Raw genomic sequence first — 24,484 nt, 5'->3', positions numbered from 1 at the left:
CTTGATGGAGAATTAAATCATGTGCCAACTGAATTCTTCATAAAGGTTAAAGGGTATCTTTTGCTAAATTCCAGCGTATCTGATCAGTGGCATGATACATTTTCCTTTTTCCTTCCATGATCCCCACACAAAAGGCACATTGTGGTCCTAGAGGTATTTTTAAGAAGCTCTCAAATGATCTGAGAAAATGGTCCCAATTAATTTGTGATCATGTGGCAGGAGACAGTCGTGTGGATGCTTTCAGACAGAGCTCTGTTTGTGCTCCTCTGCTTCCTCTGCTTTTAGAAGGAAAGGTGGTTTCCATGTGATCACAGATTACAGGCAGCATCTTGTACACTTGTTTTTAATGACATCACAATCAGCAGAAGTACAGGAATTAAAAGGGGCAATGACGAGGTTTATGATGGAAACATGGTGTTTCCAGTAATCAGCCCAGACAGATTTTTAATTTTATTTATTTTATTTTAACCTTTATTTTACCAGGAAATAGTCCCATTGAGATTCAGAATCTCTTTTGCAAGGGAGTCCTGGCCAAGACAGCAGCATAATAGTTCCACTAAAAAACACAATAGGTTAAAACAGACAACATGAAACAAACAGTTACAAAACAGTTGGCAATTCACTTCAAAACAGTAATCACCAGCAGCGCTCAGTAACAGGACATGTGCATTCAGTACTCATTCATTCAGTACTCAAATAGTCCTTAATCCTGCTTTTAAAATGTTCCATACTTGGCAGGTAATCCATTTTAAAATGTCTCTGTAACTCACACCAGGACGAGGGTGCGAATACTTTAAAGGCACTTTCACCAAAGACAGTTCGTGTTCGAGGAACGACATACATAATTTGTCCATCTGACCGAAGATTACAGCTCCTGGCGACTTTAGGAATCAAGAGAGAACATAAATAAGAAGGCAAATCACGCAATATGGCCTTATAAAGAAAAATGTACCAATGTTCCAATCTACGATTGTGCAAAGAAGGCCAACCAACACTCTCATACAAGCTGCAGTGATGAGTACGAAAACCAGAATCAGTTACAAACCTTAATGCTGCATGATACACTGAATCCAGCATTTTCAGAGAAGATAAGTTTGCATGCATATATAAAATGTCACCATAGTCAAGTATTGATAGAAATGTTGCTTGTATAAGTCTTTTTCTTGCACTAAAGGAGAAACAACATTTGTTTCTGAAATAGAAACCCAACTTAACCCTGAGTTTTTTCGTAAGACACTCAATGTGATGTTTAAAAGACAAATTTTCTTCCAAGAAAAATCCCAGATATTTGTAGACTGATACTCGTTCAATCACTTTGTCATATAGCGTAACAATCTGACAAACATCATCATCTGTATTCTTTGACTTCGAAAAGCACATAATTTTAGTTTTGTCAGAATTGAGTACGAGTCTCAATTTATAAAGATTTTTCTGAACGATATTAAAGTCAGATTGCAGATGTTCTATGGCACTTGCTAATGATGAAGCAGAACTATACAAAATGGTGTCACCCGCATAAAAATGAAACTTTGCGTCAGTTACATTTTGACACAAGATATTTATATGAATAGTAAATAAAATGGGACCCAATATGGACCCCTGGGGGACACCATTTTGAATAATCAAGGAGTTGGAGGATACACCATCAACCTGAACATTTTGTGTTCTCCCACTCAAATAGTTTCCAAACCATTTGACAGCTTTTGAAGACATTCCAATATCCACCAATCTCTGAGACAGGACAGAGTGGTCAACTGTCATTTAGCATGCTTATTAAAGCGTAATGTTATGACGCTGAGGAATTTGTGCCGCCTCTGCAGCTCCTGTCTCTATCTGAAGACTCCAATGTCAATGTCAGCTTCATTTATATAGCACCTTTAAAAGAGCCAACGGCAAACCAAAGTGCTTTACAGTTAAAATAAGCAAAAACAACAACACAAAAAACATTATTACAGTGAAATATAACAAAGGTAACAGACCCAGTAGAGGTGACTGTACTCAACCAAAGGCCGAGGTGAACAAGTGAGTCTTGAGCAGTGATTTAAAAGTGGAGAGGCTATTCGCAGTCCGCACAGTCAACGGTAATGCGTTCCACAGAGTGGGAGCCGCGACTGCAAAGGCTCGATCTCCTCTAGTTTTTAAGAGTGATCGAGGAACATCCAAGACCATCTGATTCACTGATCTGAGGGCTCTGGAGGGCCGATGCACCTCAACAAGGTCAGATAGGTATTCCGGAGCCAGCCCATTCAGAGACTTAAAAACAGATAAAAGAATCTTAAAATCAATCCTGTACCTAACCGGAAGCCAGTGAAGTGAAGAGAGCACCGGAGTTATGTGCTCGCGTTTCTTTGTCCCAGTCAGGAGACGAGCTGCTGCATTCTGAACAAGCTGCAGGCGGTTAAGCTTTGACTGTTCAATGCAGACGTACAGGGAGTTACAATAATCTAAGCGAGAGGTAATAAAAGCATGGATAACTGTTTCGAGGTCTTTCTGGCTTAGATAGGGTTTAACTTTGGCTAAAAGCCTCAGCTGAAAAAAGCTAGACTTGACCGCTGAGCTGAACTGTTTGTCTAGCTTAAAAGCACCACCAATAATCACACCAAGATTCCTAGCGTGGGATCCCATGTAAGGTGCCAGTGGGCCCAGGGAGCTGGCAAGGACCTGAACCAGATCAGGGCGACCGAACAGGACAACCTCTGTTTTGTTTTCATTTCATTTAAGTCCATCCATGTTTTAATGTCACTTACGTAGTTTAGCACGGCCTGAAGGGAATCTTTGGACGGAATCTTTAACGGCAAATACACCTGCACGTCAAGCAGTGAAAGGGAATACCATGCTTCCTAAATATCGACCCCAGGGGTAGCATATAAAGGGAGAACAATAGGGGGCCCAGAACTGACCCCTGGGGGACCCCGCAGGTCTCCTTTAGACCAGCATTACATATTTGAACAGTGTTTAAGTATCTGTAAAATTAAGAGATTTAAGTTTGAAGCTTTTTACTGTAGCATTTAGAATAATAAAATCAATAGCTGTTTCAGTACTAGATTAATTTTGCTGCAATAAAAATGACCGAAGTGAGATGAACATACTAACTACTTTATTTTATCTGACAAAGTTTTCCTTTGGGGACATAATTTGCAGCTGAAAAAAGGGACTATATTGCGGTATATTTTATCCCAATACTCAGCATATCGCAAAATGTATAAAATCACAGTAATATTGTATCGTGACTAATGTATTGTGATAATATCGTACCGTGGGGCCTCGGGTGATTCCCACCTAACCACATTTTCACCTGCAGTGTGTACAAATTACTTCATTGTGAATGGGGAGTTTTTAAAAGCTGAGATTTCAGGGTTTTTAGATTTTGGCTTAACATGTCTGACCAGGTGTGGTCAGGGATTGTCTCTGAATGTTTTGATCTGTCATCAACGCATCATGTCCAAAAGAAAGGTGGTGCTTCTTTTCCTTCCAGGAAGCTGGCAACTTCTGCAGTAGAGGTGCTCCCCTTACACTCAAGCCCCGCATTTAGAGCAAAGTAGTTGTAACAAAGGTATTCATTAGAGACACACATCATGCAGCTTACACCCTCCTCAGGCACAGACATTCAGCGCACAGCCTGAGACACGGCAGAGCGGACAGCAGAATCACACACACAACACGATGCTATAACAGCTTCTTCACTGCGACTGATGGCAAAAGCAAATAAGGACGAACTAACCACAGTGACACTTTCTGAATGCCCTGCAGGTGGAGTTTATACTTTTGTATTTATCATACTTTTTATACCTTGTTGTGTGCACGTTATTTTTTACTATTTATTACATGTCTATTTCTGAGTGTTTTTGCACAAGAAGTCCTTTGTACCCAGACTGTGTGCATGTGTGCAAATGGCAAATAAAGTTATCTTATCATTGTCTGTGGAGCTGCCCCACAGTCCACTATGACATCATAAGTTGAGTTAGTGTTTGGATTGGGGAGAGAGTTGTTTATTTTCATCAATATTTCTGGACTTTCTCAGACCGCAGGAGTAAAAGCTAATTTAAACTTCTGCTGAATGGACACCGTACCCTACGCCGCAGCCTGACGTGCACCTCCCCAGAAATGTAACTCCACAGTGTCACAGTTACGCAGACCTCCTGGGAATGTGTCCAGATAAAGACAAGTGTTTGTCTGTGAATGCTGCGAGTTATAGTGAAGCTGATTTGTGAACTTGTGTTTGAAATTGTCTCTATTAAGCCATGTTTAATGTGTGTTTAATGTGTGTTTAATCTAAGTTTGATGTATGCTTCATGTGTGTTTGCTGTGTGTTAACTGTGTATTTAATGAATTTAGTAAATGTGTGTACTTCTCCTTTAAAGACGCTCGTCGGGTTGGTTTCATGTTACTGTCTCTTTAAGAGCTGTCAACGGTTTGTTTGCGGAAGTCGGTCCGTTAACTAAATGTCTCGGTCCTGCCTTCCCCTCCGGTGTCTGAGCCACAGTCACTTCGTTGTTACTCACTGATGTATTTTATCTTAGTTACCCTAATCATCAGGGAAACAGTTTGTGTTGTAGGCCGCTATTTAAAGGAGAAAGATTCAGTTTCGTCTCAGCTGGAGTAAAAGTTAAAGTTAGCTTCTGAAGTAGGTTAAAGGTTTCTGTACAGAAGTCACGATGGCTCCTGAATTAAAGGGTGAGTTCACAAACATTCAGAAAGTGTTAATAAAACAATGACTGACATGTTGTTAAATATCTCTGTTTAAATGTTTCACTCATAATTTACAAAGCTGGATTTAAAGGCACAGGTGACAGTTAGCTCGGAGCTAACGTTAGCTAACCTCGGTTCCGTTAGCGTTAAAGTGCAGCAGATAATGAACCTTTTCAGTGTCTCCTCTTCACTGCCACTGTTGTTGTGTCGTCAGTAGTTTAACTGAGTTTTTGTTTTTTCAGTCATATTATTGCTTTTCATTCGGCATGTTTCAGGACAGTTCATTCCTCATGTGTCGTAATGGTTTAAGTCCGGCTTCAAACACCAGTCCACAGGTGGAGAAATGAATCAGAGTCAGATTTATTACCAACAAGATTTGTTACTGACAGGGAGTTTGCTTTGGTGTTTGGTGTTTGCATTAAATATACACTGATAATAATAATAATAACATAATTGTAAAATTAAAAAGAAAATACAGTTAAAATATGAAAAAGATACTTCAAAACAAAATCAGAAATACTTCATTGATCCCCAGGAGGAAATTGTGATTCCTCACCGTCGTTATGATGTAAAGCATATGGAATTATAGGATTAGAAACAAGAAGTACGAAGTGCAAACTATGTCAAAAATACAAAAGTAAAATATGTGCATTATGCTTCAGTGTTAACACCAGTGTCTGAAGTATTTAAAATATAAAACTTGTATGATATGAGTCTGTGAAGTGTGTAAAAATATAAAGATATGTGCCTTGTGCCACATATAAATGTGTAAAACTGGTATGTAAAGATAAGTGAATTATTGCACTAATTATTGTACATAATTCAAGGCACTTGTACTTTGCTCAAGTATTTCCATTTTCTGCTACTGTCACCTTCTCCTCAGCATCTCAGAGCGAAATAATGTACTTTTCACTGCTCTAAATTTGTCTGACGGCTCTCCTGTACATGCTTTTGACACGACATGATACTTGACATGATAACATGATTAGTACTTTTACTCCAGTAAAGGCTCTCAATACTTCTTCCACCACATGAAACCTCAAACTGGTTTTGCTGGTGGTCATCATTCCTCCTGTTGAACCATCTCTTTGTGGTGCAGTGTCAGTGATGGAGGAAGAAATAATCAGTCCTTGTTTTACAAAGTAAAATCAATTTGAGTGCTCAGGAGTCTGAACAGATTCAGCGGGTACCTCATAAAACTACAGTCTCCTCAGTGTACAATTCCCTCTTTGTGGTTCCACAAGCAGTTTCCCTGTTGAGCTGTGGTCAAAGGATAGTGGGAATATAAAGGGAATTTTGTACCAGGAAGACTTGAGACATCCACGTTATTTTAATAATCTGGTCTGCTGAAGCCTTTTATCCCCCTCAGATAGAAATCCAAATGCATTTTAGCACAGAACGAGGACTGTGTGGATTTTGTGCCCCAGCGCTGACACTGACAATCAGGAGGGGATTTTTGTAAAGGTCAGCATGAGCAAGAAACAGACAGGAAAACATTGTGAATCGGTCCCTTCAGAATTTTTCTATAACCTCAAATATTCATAACTTAATAAGAAACATTTCAAAGTTAAAGATCAGAAAAAGCTCACAACAATTAAAAAACAGAGAGAGGCACTTCTCTGTGCGCTGCTGTGTTACAACGATGGCAGACATCAAAACATCTTCAGTTTATACTCTAAATATCACGCTGTTATTCTGTCACTCCGTGCTATATTAAAGTTACGATCACAGAATGGAGGGACAGAGTTGTTTTGCCTTTAAGCCAAATTTGTAGGTAGTAACCGCACCGAAATGACACCTGTGTAAAAAAGAACAGCCAGCAGGACGCGATCATGGGCGGCGTGATGTTTTGACGATGTGTTTTACGTATGACCCACTGCGGGAGATTTAAAAAGTAGCAGTTAGTGGTTAGCAGCTAACTCAAAAAAGAAGAACAGCAGCTGTTAGCAGTTAGCGGCTAACTCAAAAAAGAAGAAGAGCAGCTGGTAGCAGTTAGCAGATAACTCAAAAAATAAGAACAGCAGCTCTTAGCAGTTAGCGGCTAACTCAAAAAACAAGAACAGCAGCTGATAGCAGTAAGTGGCTAACTCGAAGAAAAAGAACAGCGGCTGAAAATGTCAACAAACAGTGAAAACAATGAGGTCCAGGAGCTCCTTACCCTCTGAGCAGAGGACGAGATCAGCCGCCATATAACAGGGATGCTAAATGATTGTTACTGACATGTGATGTCATTGTTATTGTTTTTAAAGAGCTGCTGACACGTATGTTATATGTCACACTAGAGGCCGACGCTGATGTGTTACATGTCACGCTTCTTTTTATTCTGTGATGTCATCATGCTGTCTGACATCACACACTGTAACCTGGTGCTGTTCTTCTGTTTTTTGTATTTCTTTCAGTCATGGTAAAATATTAGTCTGCCTTTATTATAAACATTTGGGAAACATTAACAAGAAACGTGAGCGTTCCACAAACCTTTAGTTGAACAAAAATCAGTGTTGTACAGAATGTAATATTTTACATTGAAATTTTTTTCAAGGTTTTCAAATTAAGCTTCGAATGTCTGTCGTCATATTTTATAACATCATAATTCAGTTTTCACTCCCTCACTTTCTACTCTCATCCAGCTCAGGTCAAAAAAATAATTCGAATTAAATTGAATTGAATTGATAAATGCGACTGAAGCAGAATATTCGGTTTGATAAAAACATGTTGTGAATTTCACAGCTCTCTGTTTTCAATCATGTTTTTAGCTTTTGGACTTTACAGCACACAGGTGTCATCAGACATGATCAGATCACAGAAGTCTCAAACAGTGATATGCAGCCACAACTGGACTCTAATTCTACAAACAGCATAATACTAATAATATTAGTGTTGTTTAATCAACCATGGAGAAAAAAGCTACGCAGCATTCCAATTCCAATTTTGATTCAGAATCCAAATGTCAACATGCTGAATGATGCTTCGGAGCTTCAAACTGTTCAGTCACATCATCTTAAACTTTTATTCTTGAGTCACGTGTAAAGACAAACAGCTGTGTTGCGCGGTGAATCCACTTCCTGCTCAGCTTGCAGGTCAATCTGACCACCTGCTGCTGTGGCCCAAGTTTCAGCACAAAGGTGGCGAGTAAAATGTAACCATGACAGATAAACACGATATGTAAGATTTAAAGTTAGCAAATGCCTGAATTTCTCTGTGCACACTGACGTCATGTATCCGACCGTGTGTCCTGTCTGCAGCTCGGCATGTCCGTCAACATGGACTCTGATAATGACGTGCTGATGAAGGAAAGCATCAAGATGATGACTGATATGATCGTGCTGTGTGCCACTCTGGCACTGTCCCTCTTCTTCTGGGTCATCTCCCTCACCATCAGCACCTACTACGGTGAGTCTGAACAAACATCCAGGTCCAGTGAACGCTAACACTGCAGTGTTTACGTTTTTATTATGTGTTGAGAAACATTTAGTGGAAACACATCCGGTAATGTGAAACCTTTAAAATTTATTCTGAAAAATGTCCTCAAAAAAAGTCAGATCAAATCATGTGCTCTGCTCCAAATACCACAGTAAATTCTCCTGAATCATCCTCAACAGCACCATTTGTTATGGTTTTCCCATAAATCGTGTAACGTCACACTCTGTCCAGTTTGGAGTTGTTCCTTCAGCCATGGTCATATCAGTGTAATCATTAGCAGCTTTCTTGCATGACCGTGTCCGCAATAAATTCTTCATCTGAGCAGGAGGGTGTCATCGGGTTTACATATAAATTACTTTAGCAATTAGAAGAATCGGGTTTTCATATACTAGGAATCTGCCCCAGTGTTTTGGTGCATGATAAACATGGAGAGAGTAAATTAAAAAGCATGTACTGCAAAGGTCCAGAAACATAAATATAAAATGGAAATTCTGGGGTTCAGGCCAGCATGGACTGCAAAGGGTCACGACCTTTGACACCTGCACTAAAGATAACTGACAGGTTTTATGTAGGGCTGTGTCACATCATCTTGTTCACAATAATACCGGTTTAGTTTTTTTATACGATATGAAAAATTCCTTTGCTGATGGAAACCTACGTGAATAAACTCCATATATGTGACTGTGTCCTAACAGCCTGTCGCAGGTTACAGCCTGATGGGTAGAGATGATTTATATATAAAGATCCCAGGGGACATTTATTTAAATGTGTAATTAGTGGTAGATTTGATTTAGTTGAACTATTAATATTGTAACAGAATCTGAATCTCACTCTGACTTACTGTTGTTGTTCACAAACTAAAGAAACAAGAGATCATTTTTCTTTGGTTTTTATGGAATATTTGAAGCAAACTGTGAAACTACATCACTTAATTTGTTGTGATTCTGTGTTCTTAATTTTTTTCTGAAATCTGTCATATCATCAAGAATATTGTTATCGCCCACCCCTAGCTTCATGACGATTTAACAGATTCTCATTCACGTCCACATCTCTGCTGGGCAATGCTTTTCTTTGGCGACACTGTCGGCCCCTGGGGGTCCAACGCATAAACATTTTGGAGACTTGTTTCGATACATCCACCCAGTTTGGTGATGTTTGGACAAACGTTCATCTATTCATGGCCGCGCCAGTGAATGTTTATGGAAGATAATTTTACACACGTGGCTCAGCATTATCATTTAACACTTCTTGCAGTTTTGTAATAAGTGGACAACGTTTCTGATTTACAGCCTGATTTTTGATAATGCCACGCCCGTTTTTTGCATTTGTAGCACCCCCTAGTGGTCGATTTAAATGACACTCCTAAGATTCGATTCAGGTACTTACATAGACATATTCTGCAAGTTTTGTGATGATTGGCCAAACAGTTGTGGAGTTAGGTCCAGAAACATGCTGAGCTTTGTCCCTTTTAAAGTTCATAGGTCAGTATTTTCAAAATACAATGAGATATCAACAAGCTTATGATAACTAAAAATGAGATTCATACATTAATGATCCACAGAAAATTTGGCACAAATTGGATGTACAGTTTAAGAGATGTCAAAAATGAGGTGTTTTTTTTTTTTTTTAAATTCAAAATTGCGTGGTGCGTACTGAACAATATCAAATAATTTCACACACATAGTTCAACTATATTATTCAGTATATCCTGTAGCCTGGAAATCCAGACCCAAATCTAGAAAGATTTAGGGTCTGGCCATGAGTAATGCAAATGGCCCAACTCGAGGGGCGGCACCAAGCATGCATTTGAAAATATCACTGCATGCAATTGGATAACACTACGACCAATCAGAACAATACCAATAGCTTAGCTACCAGCGGAGCTAACTGGTAGATTAGACTTTTGCCGTATCCGGTCGGCAAAACAGCAAAAACGTCCTTCTTGCAAAGGAAAGACTCGAGCGCCGTCTTCTGTTCCTCTTTTAGAGAGAAAGCCAAGTCTAACTCGTTCATTGTAGCGGCCAAAGCCGTTTCAAACAACTGGTGTTCATCCGTAGCCATCTTGCAGTGTTTACTGACTGATTCTGGACTTCGCCGTTGCAGCGCTGTCGTCATCTATTTAGCTCACTTCTGGCCCGCCTATATCAGATACACCGATGTGATTGGTGCAGCTCGGCTCCAAGGGCATGGGTAATGAGCATCATTACTGATTGCCAGAGTGACTCGCTGAGCAAATTCAAATTGTGCTCTCGCAAGAACTCTGGATTTCCAGGGTATATATCCTGGACATTTTCTAATAATTGGACGAACAGTTTCTGATTTATAGTCTGGTTTGTGTTAATGCCACGCCCATTTTTGCATTTGTAGTGCCCCCTGGTGGTGGCAACAAGCTTGTGATAACTATCAATGAGCTTCATCCAATAACGATCCACAGAAAATTTGGTACAAGTCAGACGTACGGTTTAGGAGATTTAGGAAAAATTTATCTTTTGAAAACTTCAAATTTGCATGGAGGCGCCCCCCATTAAGAAATTTCAAAATAATTTTACATGAAAATTAAACATCAGAAATTCAGAATGGCAGGACGTCTAGGAGGTCAGACTTGAGGTTTTTTGTAGAGCTGACTGAGCCTGACTTCTGTGATGAACTGCAAGTCGGCCTTTCCAAAATGTAAAATCTAATTACCACCATCTGGCTCATTGGGGTCATATTCCTTGGCAGCATTTGCACGTAACGTCCAGTCATTGGTGAAAGTCTCATGTGTCTGTGATGCGCAGAAATTTGCAAAAACATTTCTGAAGAAAAAAACAACATTCAAACAAAAACAGCAGGATCAGCCCATAAAAACATAAACAGTGTATCTGTGTCTGCAGAGTTGGCTTCCTGTCACCAGAGCGAACCAAATGGACGGTTACAAGCTCGTTGGGATTTAGTTTTGCTCGCTGCACGTGTTCATTAAACTGAGGGGGTTTTGTGCTGCTGTCAAACGATCCTCTCATTCAGAAAATGTGTGAAACCACCGGATCTCTCTCAGGTGGAGAATGTTGCAGCGATTGTGACGGTGGTCTGAGTTTGTGTGTGCGTGTCTGTTTACAGGAACACTGCAGCCTGTGTCACCGTGGCGATGGCTGTTCTCCATCTTGGTTCCTCTTGTGCTGACGCTCCGGGCGCTGAAGAGAAGCAGTCTGACCCACTCAGGAGCTCTGGGAGGTGTGTGATTACCACGGCAGTGATCAGAGCTTCAAAGCGTTCAGGTCGGCCCGAGTGTTTATTGTAAAAACAGGATTAACAGTGCCTGGTCAAAGTGTCTTTTACTGTGAGTAGTTCAGTGAGTAGAAGATGAGCTGATCTCCAAAAGGCATGAAGTTAAAGATGAAACATGCTTTTCAACTTTTTGAATAAGATCAGTGTTTTATTTTTGTTTTGTACAGTTTTAGAGTGAAAAAAAGTTAAAGGAGCACTGTCCAAAAGTTTGGACAGCCCGAGACATTGGAGTTCTCTCAGGGTCTCAGACCTTAGTGAGCTCGTTGACAGTCATGTTGAGGACAGAGCAGGTGACTCCTGACAGCTTGTCCCAACAGTCAGCAGCCATGGGCTCCTCTAAACAGCTGCCTGCACTCTGAACACTCAAAGACCTGATGAAGACTAGAAGAAGTCTTCACTTGGTCATGGCATTAAGAAATGGCAGTTAACAGGAACTGTGGAGTAGGGATAACCCATCAAAAGCTCATTTGCTAAATCAGCCAGCATGTACCTTATTGTATGTGGAAGTGTTTTAAATATTAATCTTTTCAGGTCAGTTTTTTGATTCTCCGTTCACCGTAGAGGCATCAGAGAAAAACAAAGTTTTCTATGAATCCCACGTAACACAGACTGAGTAACTGATACATAAACGATCATGTCGGGGCGAAGTGTTCCTTTAATCTGCAGTTCATGATGAGACCAAACTGATTTTAGGGATGTTTTTCGGCCGTGACATAGTTCAGAATATGTCCTGTAACAGACAGGAAGGCTCGTTGTTTTTAGCCGAGACGATTTCCGGAGAGATGCCCTTTGCTACATGATTTTATTGATCACACACATCACAGAGGAATCAGCAACAGTCTGCAGCCACTGAAGTCAGTGAAACAGATTCTTTGAAAGTTGTGGATCAGTGCAACCACAAAATGTCTCTGAGTGAACAGTCATTAAAGTTCACACAAAAATATAATTCTGATTGGTCCGGTGGACACACACACAGGACCGTACGCATGATCCCGTTGACTGCTGCAGGGTATCATTAATCAGTTATCAGTCTCTTTACATCTCAGTGATGCCTTCAGTAAAACCACTCATGTTCCTTCAGTCTTTCAGGATTCTGAGAAATCAAACCATCAGTAGCTCTTGTAGACACTGAGTCATACTGGGAGGAACGCTCCATGATCTCATTAAAACCACAGCTTTTTACTGGTTGATACATAACACGCACAGCTCTGGGCTGAATGTAAGACTTTCATAATGGTTTGTTTCAGCGGTCGTATTCATCAGAAATACTTCAGGGATCTGTCGTCTGTCCACCTGCCACTGAGCCTGCTGGGTCCAGTATCTGTCGATCACCATTGTTTTCTAGGTGGTGAATGAAGCAAATGTAGCAGCTGCTTTGGCTGGTTCTAATTTCCAACCCTGAACACTATAAAAATACTCCATTGCAAGTAGAAGGTGTATTATAGGGGGGTCCTCCGGCAGACTAGGCCTAAGTCAGCCTAACTAGGGGCTGGTACAGGGCAAGCCTGAGCCAGCCCTAACTATAAGCTTTATCAAAGAGGAAAGTCTTAAGACTGATGATTTCATGTAGATCTGAAGAGTAACTATAGCAGTAAAAAAATATGTGTAATATGTAAAAAAAAAAAAAAATATATATATATATATATGTTTTTAAAAAATGGCGGCATGGTGGTGCAGTGTTGAGCATTGTCGCCCACAACAGCACCCTTTTTCCATTGTCACTCTCGGCCACGCTGGGTAAAGCCATGCCGCGGCGATTTGTGTTTCCATTGTCAGTTTAGATGTGCCACGCCAAGCTGCGCCAGAATTGGACCTTCTCCAGAGAAGGTCCAAAAGTCGGACACTGCTTCTCCCCCCAAAACAAGTGTGTGATGTGAGACTCTCCCGTCTGTCTGCAGGAGACCAGAGAGACAGGCGAAGAGTCTCTGTGTGTATTTTCTCTCCTGCGTCCTGTTTTTACTTTACGTGTTAGAAGTTGTTGCTCCAAAACTCAACATTTCCTTATTTTGCTGCTTCACAATAAAAGTTTTTACATGACAAAATAACAGGAGACTTTTATTATGAAGAATCTACAGGAAATGAAATGTGTTTATCACCGAATTAGCAGAACTTTGTCAGCAGCTTTTCTTCAGTAAAGACAAGTCTAATGATACGGCAGGGAGGAAGAGTGAAATCAGAAACAGCCACAGTGAGATGATGATGATGATGATGATGATGATGATGAAGAGCTGCAGACAAACAGCTCACCTCCAACAGGTAAACTTCTTTCACCTGCCCTGCTGCCAAAATAACAGTGGACTTTAGGCGTGGATCAGCTCGCTGCTTTTACACCTCATCACTCAAGACAAGCCGTCATCAGTTAAAGACACACCTTCAGCAGGTGGACCTGTTGTCATGGAGATGTAAATCCCTGCTGCCGGGCTGACGGACCAAACCAAACAAAACCAAACCATGACTGTTGACAAGGGGCACTGGTTTATATTTAGGCAGCTCTCTCTCTGTACCTTTGTGTCCATGTTGGCGCCATATAAGATGCAGTCTGAGCAGGCAGATCTGGCTGCTGGTTTGATGGAGGGAAGTTTACCACAGGTCATCTCCACATCCTATCCTCCATGTTGTGATACCAAACTGGTGGAAAATCAGTGAAGCATCCCTGAAAGTCTTTGTAGCCAAAGAGTGTGCTGCAAACGTCCAACATGTTTGCAGCGGTTCCTCCCTTTGATTCGTGCTGTGTTTTATAAATGCAGCTGATGTAGTTAAAGATCATCGAGTCACTGAAGAGATTTTCCAAGAGATTTGACATGAAGCTTATTTTTGTTTGAAGTTTTCTGGGTCACATTTTCACACCAAAGCTTCTTATTAGAGAACAGACGAGCATTTTCTTTTAACTTTTATTTAATGACCAAAAAAATTAACCTTTTGTTTGATTTCACAAGGCCGTCATCTTCGTCGTCAGGACAGGGTGAATCTTTGTGGCCCTAATGAATCAATTTGATATACATAAAAAGTCAAATGTGTTAGAAAGTAGATGACGTCAAATGGCCCTCTGCTGAGTGCTGTGTGAGATCATCGTTACTGATTTGATTTATTGGAAGACTGAAGGGTGGCATCGTGTTTACAGGAAGTGAGAACATGGATCGGCTTTCTAAGAAACATTCATCTGTTGCTGAAGTAAAAAAGAGTTCCTCTAACATGACGTGTGTGTCCTCAGCCCTGCTGGTGGGATTTGTGTTGACGATGGCCAACTACAGCTTCTTCTCCGCCCTGCTGGCCTTCTTCATCACCTCCTCCAAACTGACCCGCTGGGGAGGAGCACAGAAGAAGAAAATAGACGCTGAGTACAAAGAAGGTGAGAGACGTGAAGGTGTGCTCTCTCTTTTTTTTAAATTAATATTCATATTTAAATGTGTTAACCTCTGTGTTTGTGTCAGGGGGGCAGAGGAACTGGGTCCAGGTCTTCTGTAACGGAGGAGTTCCCACAGAGCTGGCACTGCTTTATATGATCGAGGTAAACACACACCATTTATTAGAGAACAGTCGTGTCGTTAAGCGACCTTAACAAGCATCATAAATCCTGAGTGCACAGCTGACCTTCTTCAGCAGCTGTTTATAAGTGTGTGGGCCTGTTGTCTGTGGGTCACTTTAGTCTTATTCAGTGTGCTGATGGCTGTGGGAAAGAAGCCATCTCAGTCTGGTGGTTGGTGTTTTGGCAGCTCTGTAGTGTCTGCCAGATGGCAACAGTTCAAAGAGTTGGTGACCACGAGAGAGGGATCTTTTATGATGTTTTTTGCACTGCTGATGTAGCGTGAAGTGGCGAATTCTTCCAGGGCAGGGCGGAGCCTTTTTATCTCTTTACCACACAGAGATGCCGTATGTGAGGACGCTCTCGATGGTTGTCCTGTAGAACGCCACCTGCAGCTTCCTCTCCACGTTGTTTCTCCTGAGCGCTCTGAGGACGCAAAGCCTCTGTTGTGCTCTTTTTTTAAAGATATTTTTGGGGCTTTTATTTGAGCATGAAAGGGGGAGAGACTGGGGATGACATGCAGCAACATGCTTTGTACATGTGGCGCCTGCTCTACCAGGTGAGCCAGTGGGTATGCTTGTGTGCTCTTCTTATCGTCACCGTGGTGTTGGGTGACCAGGAGAGATCCTCAGAAACATGGACTCCCTCTTTCCACACATGCTCTGCTGGTGCAGAGGGGTCAGGCTTCTTCCTGAAGTCCAGAATCATCTGCTTTGTTTCAGTGGTGTTCAGTGTGAGGTTATTCACTGAGCACCACTCCAGTCCAGTCTCTGTACCTCGTCCCTGTAAGCAGACTCCTTGTCCCCCCGAGATGAGCCCAACAATGGATGGATGGAAAGTACCACCAGTCTTCTCCTCCACCACAGTCTCTCCACAGACTCACCCTCTTTCTCTCTGTCTGTAAAGGACAGTTGCTTTTCCAACACGCCGCGCTCATAAGCAGGAAAGCTTTCCACTGCGACATGTGGTATAAGAATTGACTGTAAACAAAAAAATTTAAATTACAAAAAAACAAACTGCTGATCCTTTTAATACTTTCAGTTGTATGTAAATGTTCATTTCCCCTGGTGTCTGACTCTTTAAAATGGCCGCCATGTTTCAGGTGGGTCCAGGTGAGATCCCCATTGACTTCAGCAAACAGTACTCGGCCTCCTGGATGTGCCTGTCTCTACTGGGCGCGCTCGCATGCAGCACCGGGGACACCTGGGCATCAGAGGTGGGGCCCGTCCTCAGCCAATCACAGCCGAGACTCATCACCACCTGGAAGGAAGTTCCTGCAGGTGAGAGGCTGAAAACAATCACTGGGTGCTCAACACATCCACACAGTCACAGGATTATGTGATTTAATCTGATTTGCTAATCCTTGTTTTCTTATCAACAATCCACATTTAGGTTTTGTTACTGAATTATCCACAGAGAGACATCTGTGGATAATTCAGCTCCTGAACAGTGAACACTGAAGGAAGTTTCAGCTGCTTGCAGTCCTAACTCCTTAAATCTTTAACACTAATCTGTTCTGTCAGCTGTGTCAGTGTCATCAGGTCATTTTCCCCGTTAAAGGGTTTTTTGGGGAGTTTTTCCTGATCAGCTGTGAGGGTCCTAAGGACAGAGGGATGTCGTATGCTGTAAAGCCCTGTGAGGCAAATTGTGATTTGTGATATTGGGCTTTATAAATAAAATTGAATTGAATTGAATTGTTTGCTGTGATATCATTGACATGAAATCAGTTTTCCAGTCTGTGATACAATCGACTGACCTACAGCTACTGTACTCGACTGTAAACTCAAGTGTGACTTCAGTGTAAAAGGCTGTTTGTGTGGATGTATATGATGACGCAGACGGAGGAGGCAAAAGTTCAGCAGCACACACAGTTTCTTTATATCGAGGGTCAAATTCATGGTTTTCCTAAATTTGACCCTGAAATGTTTTCGATTGATTAGAGCTGGTTTATGGACTGAACATGTTCTCTTATTGCGATCTACTTATTAATTTTCTGCTCTCGTGCCCTCCAGGAACAAACGGAGGGGTCACGACTGTCGGACTTGTCGCCAGCTTCCTCGGTGGGTTCGTGGTGGGCGCAGCGTACTATGCAACACAGCTTCTAATGGTCAGCGACTTGCACCTGGCGGACCCTCAGTGGCCCATCATGATGTATGGCGGTGTGGCTGGCCTGCTGGGGTCGATGCTGGACTCTTTCCTGGGAGCTCACATGCAGTACTCAGGTAGGACGAGTGGTATCATGGTACATCCCTCTCTTTAAATCTGCCTAGATCACCATGGCAACTGATGCTGCTTCTCTAACCTGGTCTCCTCTCACTCTGTCCGTCTCCAGGCTTTGACTCAAGCATCGGGAAGGTGGTGAGTTACGAATCTGCCACCACCCGGCGGATCTGTGGGAAACCCATCTTAGACAATAATGCTGTCAACCTTTTCTCCTCCGTCCTCATCGCACTCATCCTGCCCGGGCTGGCGTGGGGGATGTGGCCACGATAGACTGACAGATGGATAAACAACACGGAGCCAGACGACCTATCACAGACAGAATTATTAAAGACATTTGAGTAAAGTGTTGGTCACACTAAAGGTTAAAACAACAACACTCTCCTCCTGTATTAATACAGGACATTATGTTGGACATGCTGAGAGGCTCTGATGAAGAGGAAAATAAATACTGAGTAATGAAAACTTTGTGCAGTGTTTCATACATTAACTCAACGATGTCCTACAGATGACTGCACATATACATCCCAATAAAACAGATACTACTGATGGACAGGCAAGAAGTGGGGCTACTTACTCATAATATAAACTGAAAGCCAAAAAAGTACTACAAATAAAATCCTGACATGACTCTTCAAATGTCTGTGTTTTAATCATCTTCTCTAATTATCAAATTTCACTTTGCTTTGCCTCTTACGTTAAAATATCAGAATAGGCAAAAAAGTGATGTAAACAATGGAGATCACCTCTGCTGGCCATTGAGGACCTATCTGTGACTGAAAGTGTTCAATAAACTCAACATGTTAATGATATTTGGTGCCTAAGACTATTACTTAGCAAGAAAGCGTCCTCCTTTTGGTAATGACAAGTGTTAATTGGTAATGTTGGAACGCCCTCTGGTGGACAGACTGTGTAACAGCCACATGCTGACAGTGGCATTCAAGCATACACCTGTGTATACAGTGCATAGTTACATAAAAAGTATGAATAATAGGCTGATGATTTAACTGTATACATAATGTGAATAAATCAAGATTAAAAATGCATTTTTTTTCCTTTGATTCATTAATTAATATGTCAGTCACTAGTCTGGAAAAATATTACCCCCAAAATCTGCATAACTGTTAAAGCTTTGAATCTTCCTAGTATATACATCATAGTATAGCATGTCGTCTGAAATCCTGAAAACATGTCACAATATAATATGTTCGAAATCTCGAAAAGATGTAATAGTGTAGGATGTCGTCTAAGATCTCCAAAAAATTTCATAGTATAGCATGTCCTCCAAAATCATCAAAAAATGTCACAGCATAGCATGTCACCCAAAATCATCAAAAAACGTCATAGTATAGCATGTCGTCTCAAATCTCGAAAAAACGTTATAATATACCATGTCGTCCAAAATCTAAAAAAAAACTTCATAGTATAGCATATCGTGCAAAATCGCGAACAAACACCATAGTATAGCTGTAGCAGGAAGGGAAAAGGAAGTGAGATCACAGCCTTGTCCACCTGAGCAGGAGAGGAAGGAGGAGGGGAAGGTGATAAATTAAGGGACACCTGTGAGCTGAACAGAGAGCGGGAAAATCAAACAAAGGAGACTTGAAGGAGGATGGAAAGGAGAAGTGAGAATGGGAAACAAAAGAGGAAATAAGTAAATGGGTGAACCCAGCACTGGATTAAAATGAAAAGACAACAGTGAATTTACCCTAGGGACAAAGTGTTACAAGCACTGGCTGGAAATGAACGGTGAGGAAACAACAACCTCAAAGAAAAGCTGATCTCTGGAGCGGGTGGAAACAGACTGGATCGGCTGTGCCTTTCCTGCTTGGATTCGGTGGCTGAGCTGAGGTGGATGACTCACTACCAGCAGATAAGTTCCTTTTTTCCCCACAATCTCCTGGCTTCTCCAAACTCGAGCTTCAAGCAGACCTGGGTCCTTGCCTCCCCCCCTCACTCACACTCACACTCCACACACACTCTTCCACCTGAACTGATTTGAACTGAATTACATTCACACATCCAAACTGAACTGAACTGGATTACCTTCATAGCATATCGTCTGAAATCATGAAAAAAAAGTCATAGTATAGCACGTTGTCCAAATCTCGAAAGAAAATATCATAGTATAGCATGTTATCCAAAATCACGAAAAAACGTCAAAGTATAGGATGTCATCCTAAATCATGAAAAAACGTCATAGTATAGCATGTCATCTCATATCATGAAAAAATGTCATAGTGTAGCATGTCGTTCGAAATCGTGACAAAAATGCCGTAGTATAGCATGTAGTCCGAAATCATTAAAAAACATCATAGTATAGCATGTCGTCTGAAATTAAAAAACGTCATAGTATAGCGTGTCGTCCGAAATCATGAAAAAACATCATAGTATAGCATGTAGTCCGAAATCATTAAAAAACATCATAGTATAGCATGTCGTCTGAAATTAAAAAACGTCATAGTATAGCGTGTCGTCCGAAATCATGAAAAAACATCATAGTATAGCATGTCGTCCCAAATCATTAAAAAATGTCATAGTATAGCGTGTCGTCTGAAATTAAAAAACGTCATAGTATAGCATGTCATCTGAAATCATGAAAAAATGTCATAGTATATAACATGTCGTCTGAAATCATTAAAACACGTCATAGTATAGCATGTAGTCCGAAATCATTAAAAAACATCATAGTATAGCGTGTCGTCCGAAATCATTAAAAAACATCATAGTATAGCATGTCGTCTGAAATTAAAAAACGTCATAGTATAGCGTGTCGTCCGAAATCATGAAAAAACATCATAGTATAGCATGTCGTCCCAAATCATTAAAAAATGTCATAGTATAGCATGTAGTCCGAAATCATTAAAAAACATCATAGTATAGCGTGTCGTCCGAAATCATTAAAAAACATCATAGTATAGCATGTCGTCTGAAATTAAAAAACGTCATAGTATAGCATGTCATCTGAAATCATGAAAAAATGTCATAGTATATAACATGTCGTCTGAAATCATTAAAACACGTCATAGTATAGCATGTAGTCCGAAATCATTAAAAAACATCACAGTATAGCATGTCGTCCGAAATCATTAAAAAAACGTCATAGTATAGCATGTCGTCTGAAATCCTGAAAACATGTCACAATATAACATGTTCAAAATCTCGAAAAGATGTAATAGTGTAGGATGTCGTCTAAGATCTCCAAAAAATGTCATAGTATAGCATGTCCTCCAAAATCATCAAAAAATGTCACAGCATAGCATGTCACCCTAAATCATCAAAAAACGTCATAGTATAGCATGTCGTCTCAAATCTCGAAAAAACGTTATAATATACCATGTCGTCCAAAATCTCAAAAAAACCTTCATAGTATAGCATGTCGTGCGAAATCACGAACAAACACCATAGTATAGCATATCGTCTGAAATCATGAAAAAAAAAGTCATAGTATAGCACGTCCAAATCTCGAAAGAAAATATCATAGTAAAGCATGTTGTCCGACATCACGAAAAACGCCATAGTATAGCATGTTATCCGAAATCACGAAAAAACGTCAAAGTATAGGATGTCATCCTAAATCATGAAAAAACGTCATAGTATAGCATGTCGTCTGAAATCATGAAAAAATATCATAGTATAGCATGTCGTCTCATATCATGAAAAAATGTCATAGTGTAGCATGTCGTTCGAAATCGTGAAAAAATGTTGTAGTATAGCATGTAGTCCGAAATCATTAAAAAACGTCATGGTATAGCATGTCGTCCGAAATCATTAAAAAACGTCATAGTATAGCATGTCGTCCGAAATCATTAAAAAACGTCATAGTATAGCATGTAGTCCGACATCATTAAAAAACATCATGGTATAGCGTGTTGTCCAAAATCATTAAAAAACGTCATAGTATAGCGTGTCGTCCGAAATCATTAAAAAACGTCATGGTATAGCATGTTATCCGAAATCATTAAAAAACATCATAGTATAGCGTGTCGTCCAAAATCATGAAAAAATGTCATAGTATAGCATGTCGTCCGAAATCATGAAAAAACGTCATGGTATAGCATGTCGTCCGAAATCATGAAAAAACGTCATAGTATAGCATGTCGTCCCAAATCATTAAAAAACATCATAGTATAGCATGTCATCTGAAATCATGAAAAAATGTCATAGTATATAACATGTCGTCTGAAATCATTAAAACACGTCATAGTATAGCATGTAGTCCGAAATCATGAAAAAACATCACGGTATAGCATGTCGTCCGAAATCATTAAAAAACGTCATAGTATAGCATGTCGTCTGAAATCCTGAAAACATGTCACAATATAACATGTTCGAAATCTCAAAGATGTAATAGTGTAGGATGTCGTCTAAGATCTCCAAAAAATGTCATAGTATAGCATGTCACCCAAAATCATCAAAAAATGTCACAGCATAGCATGTCACCCAAAATCATCAAAAAACGTCATAGTATAGCATGTCGTCTGAAATCCTGAAAACATGTCACAATATAACATGTTCGAAATCTCAAAGATGTAATAGTGTAGGATGTCGTCTAAGATCTCCAAAAAATGTCATAGTATAGCATGTCCTCCAAAATCATCAAAAAATGTCACAGCATAGCATGTCACCCAAAATCATCAAAAAACGTCATAGTATAGCATGTCGTCTCAAATCTCGAAAAAACGTTATAATATACCATGTCGTCCAAAATCTCAAAAAAAACTTCATAGTATAGCATATCGTGCGAAATCACGAACAAACACCATAGTATAGCATATCGTCTGAAATCATGAAAAAAAAGTCATAGGATAGCACGTTGTCCAAATCTCGAAAGAAAATATCATAGTAAAGCATGTTGTCCGACATCACGAAAAACGCCATAGTATAGCATGTTATCCGAAATCATGAAAAAACGTCATAGTATAGCATGTCGTCTGAAATCATGAAAAAATATCATAGTATAGCATATCGTCTCATATCATGAAAAAATGTCATAGTGTAGCATGTCGTTCGAAATCGTGAAAAAATGTTGTAGTATAGCATGTCGTCCGAAATCATTAAAAAACGTCAGAGTATAGCATGTCAATCGAAATCGTGAAAAAATGTTGTAGTATAGCATGTCGTCCGAAATCATTAAAAAACGTCAGAGTATAGCATGTCGTCTGAAATCATGAAAAAACGTCATAGTATAGCGTGTCGTCCGCAATCATGAAAAAACGTCATGGTATAGCATGTCGTCTGAAATCATTAAAAAACGTCATAGTATAGCATGTCGTCCGAAATCATTAAAAAACATCATAGTATAGCGTGTCGTCCGAAATCATGAAAAAACGTCATGGTATAGCATGTCGTCCGAAATCATTAAAAAACGTCATGGTATAGCATGTTATCCGAAATCATTAAAAAACATCATAGTATAGCGTGTCGTCCGAAATCATTAAAAAACATCATGGTATAGCATGTCGTCCGAAATCATGAAAAAACGTCATAGTATAGCATGTCGTCTGAAATCATGAAAAAATATCATAGTATAGCATGTCGTCTCATATCATGAAAAAATGTCATAGTGTAGCATGTCGTTCGAAATCGTGAAAAAATGTTGTAGTATAGCATGTAGTCCGAAATCATTAAAAAACGTCATAGTATAGCATGTCGTCCGAAATCATTAAAAAACGTCATAGTATAGCATGTAGTCCGAAATCATTAAAAAACGTCATGGTATAGCATGTCGTCCGAAATCATTAAAAAACGTCATGGTATAGCATGTAGTCCGACATCATTAAAAAACGTCATGGTATAGCATGTTATCCGAAATCATTAAAAAACATCATAGTATAGCGTGTCGTCCAAAATCATGAAAAAACATCATGGTATAGCATGTTATCCGAAATCATTAAAAAACATCATAGTATAGCGTGTCGTCCAAAATCATGAAAAAATGTCATAGTATAGCATGTAGTCCGAAATCATGAAAAAACGTCATGGTATAGCATGTAGTCCGAAATCATGAAAAAACGTCATAGTATAGCATGTCGTCCGAAATCATGAAAAAACGTCATGGTATAGCATGTAGTCCGAAATCATTAAAAAACATCATAGTATAGCATGTCATCTGAAATCATGAAAAAATGTCATAGTATATAACATGTCGTCTGAAATCATTAAAACACGTCATAGTATAGCATGTAGTCCGAAATCATGAAAAAACATCACGGTATAGCATGTCGTCCGAAATCATTAAAAAACGTCATAGTATAGCATGTCGTCTGAAATCCTGAAAACATGTCACAATATAACATGTTCGAAATCTCGAAAAGATGTAATAGTGTAGGATGTCGTCTAAGATCTCCAAAAAATGTCATAGTATAGCATGTCACCCAAAATCATCAAAAAACGTCATAGTATAGCATGTCGTCTCAAATCTCGAAAAAACGTTATAATATACCATGTCGTCCAAAATCTCAAAAAAAACTTCATAGTATAGCATATCGTGCAAAATCACGAACAAACACCATAGTATAGCATATCGTCTGAAATCATGAAAAAAAAGTCATAGGATAGCACGTTGTCCAAATCTCGAAAGAAAATATCATAGTAAAGCATGTTGTCCGACATCACGAAAAACGCCATAGTATAGCATGTTATCCGAAATCACGAAAAAACGTCAAAGTATAGGATGTCATCCTAAATCATGAAAAAATATCATAGTATAGCATGTCGTCTCATATCATGAAAAAATGTCATAGTGTAGCATGTCGTTCGAAATCGTGAAAAAATGTTGTAGTATAGCATGTAGTCCGAAATCATTAAAAAACGTCAGAGTATAGCGTGTCGTCCGAAATCATTAAAAAACATCATAGTATAGCGTGTCGTCCGCAATCATTAAAAAACATCATAGTATAGCGTGTCGTCCGCAATCATGAAAAAACGTCATGGTATAGCATGTCGTCTGAAATCATTAAAAAACGTCATAGTATAGCATGTCGTCCGAAATCATTAAAAATGTTGTAGTATAGCATGTCGTCCGAAATCATTAAAAAATAGTATAGCATGTTATCAGAAATCATTAAAAAACATCATAGTATAGCGTGTCGTCCGAAATCATGAAATAACGTCATGGTATAGCATGTCGTCCGAAATCATTAAAAAACGTCATAGTATAGCATGTCGTCCGAAATCATTAAAAAAACGTCATGGTATAGCATGTTATCCGAAATCATTAAAAAACATCATAGTATAGCGTGTCGTCCGAAATCATGAAAAAACGTCATGGTATAGCATGTCGTCCGAAATCATTAAAAAACATCATAGTATAGCGTGTCGTCCGAAATCATGAAAAAACGTCATGGTATAGCATGTTATCCGAAA

At 39.8% G+C, this 24,484-nt stretch overlaps 1 protein-coding gene across 4 annotated transcripts; it reads left to right on the top strand.

Moving 5' to 3' along the window:
• The first annotated feature begins 3,982 nt into the window (after positions 1-3,982).
• On the top strand, positions 3,983-17,928 carry tmem19 (transmembrane protein 19). Of its 4 annotated transcripts, none has more exons than XM_049567480.1 (8): positions 3,983-4,106; positions 7,932-8,079; positions 11,206-11,319; positions 14,585-14,722; positions 14,805-14,881; positions 15,999-16,176; positions 16,909-17,118; positions 17,229-17,928. In XM_049567480.1, exons 2-8 carry the CDS (start codon positions 7,938-7,940, stop codon positions 17,387-17,389), a joined length of 1,020 nt encoding a protein of 339 aa, XP_049423437.1. In that variant the 5' UTR covers positions 3,983-4,106; positions 7,932-7,937; the 3' UTR covers positions 17,390-17,928. The 4 variants fall into 4 exon arrangements, with proteins under 4 accessions (XP_049423437.1, XP_049423436.1, XP_049423439.1 ...); XM_049567479.1 differs by lacking the exon at positions 3,983-4,106 and adding an exon at positions 4,429-4,674; XM_049567482.1 differs by lacking the exon at positions 3,983-4,106 and adding an exon at positions 4,429-4,674 and having other exon boundaries at positions 11,206-11,363.
• Positions 17,929-24,484: the final 6,556 nt, after the last annotated feature.

The sequence above is a fragment of the Epinephelus fuscoguttatus genome, linkage group LG22 (assembly GCF_011397635.1).
Source record: "Epinephelus fuscoguttatus linkage group LG22, E.fuscoguttatus.final_Chr_v1".
Lineage (NCBI taxonomy): Eukaryota > Metazoa > Chordata > Actinopteri > Perciformes > Serranidae > Epinephelus > Epinephelus fuscoguttatus.
The sequence above is the reverse complement of the archived record's forward strand: the minus strand, read 5'-3'. Positions and strand labels throughout refer to the sequence as shown.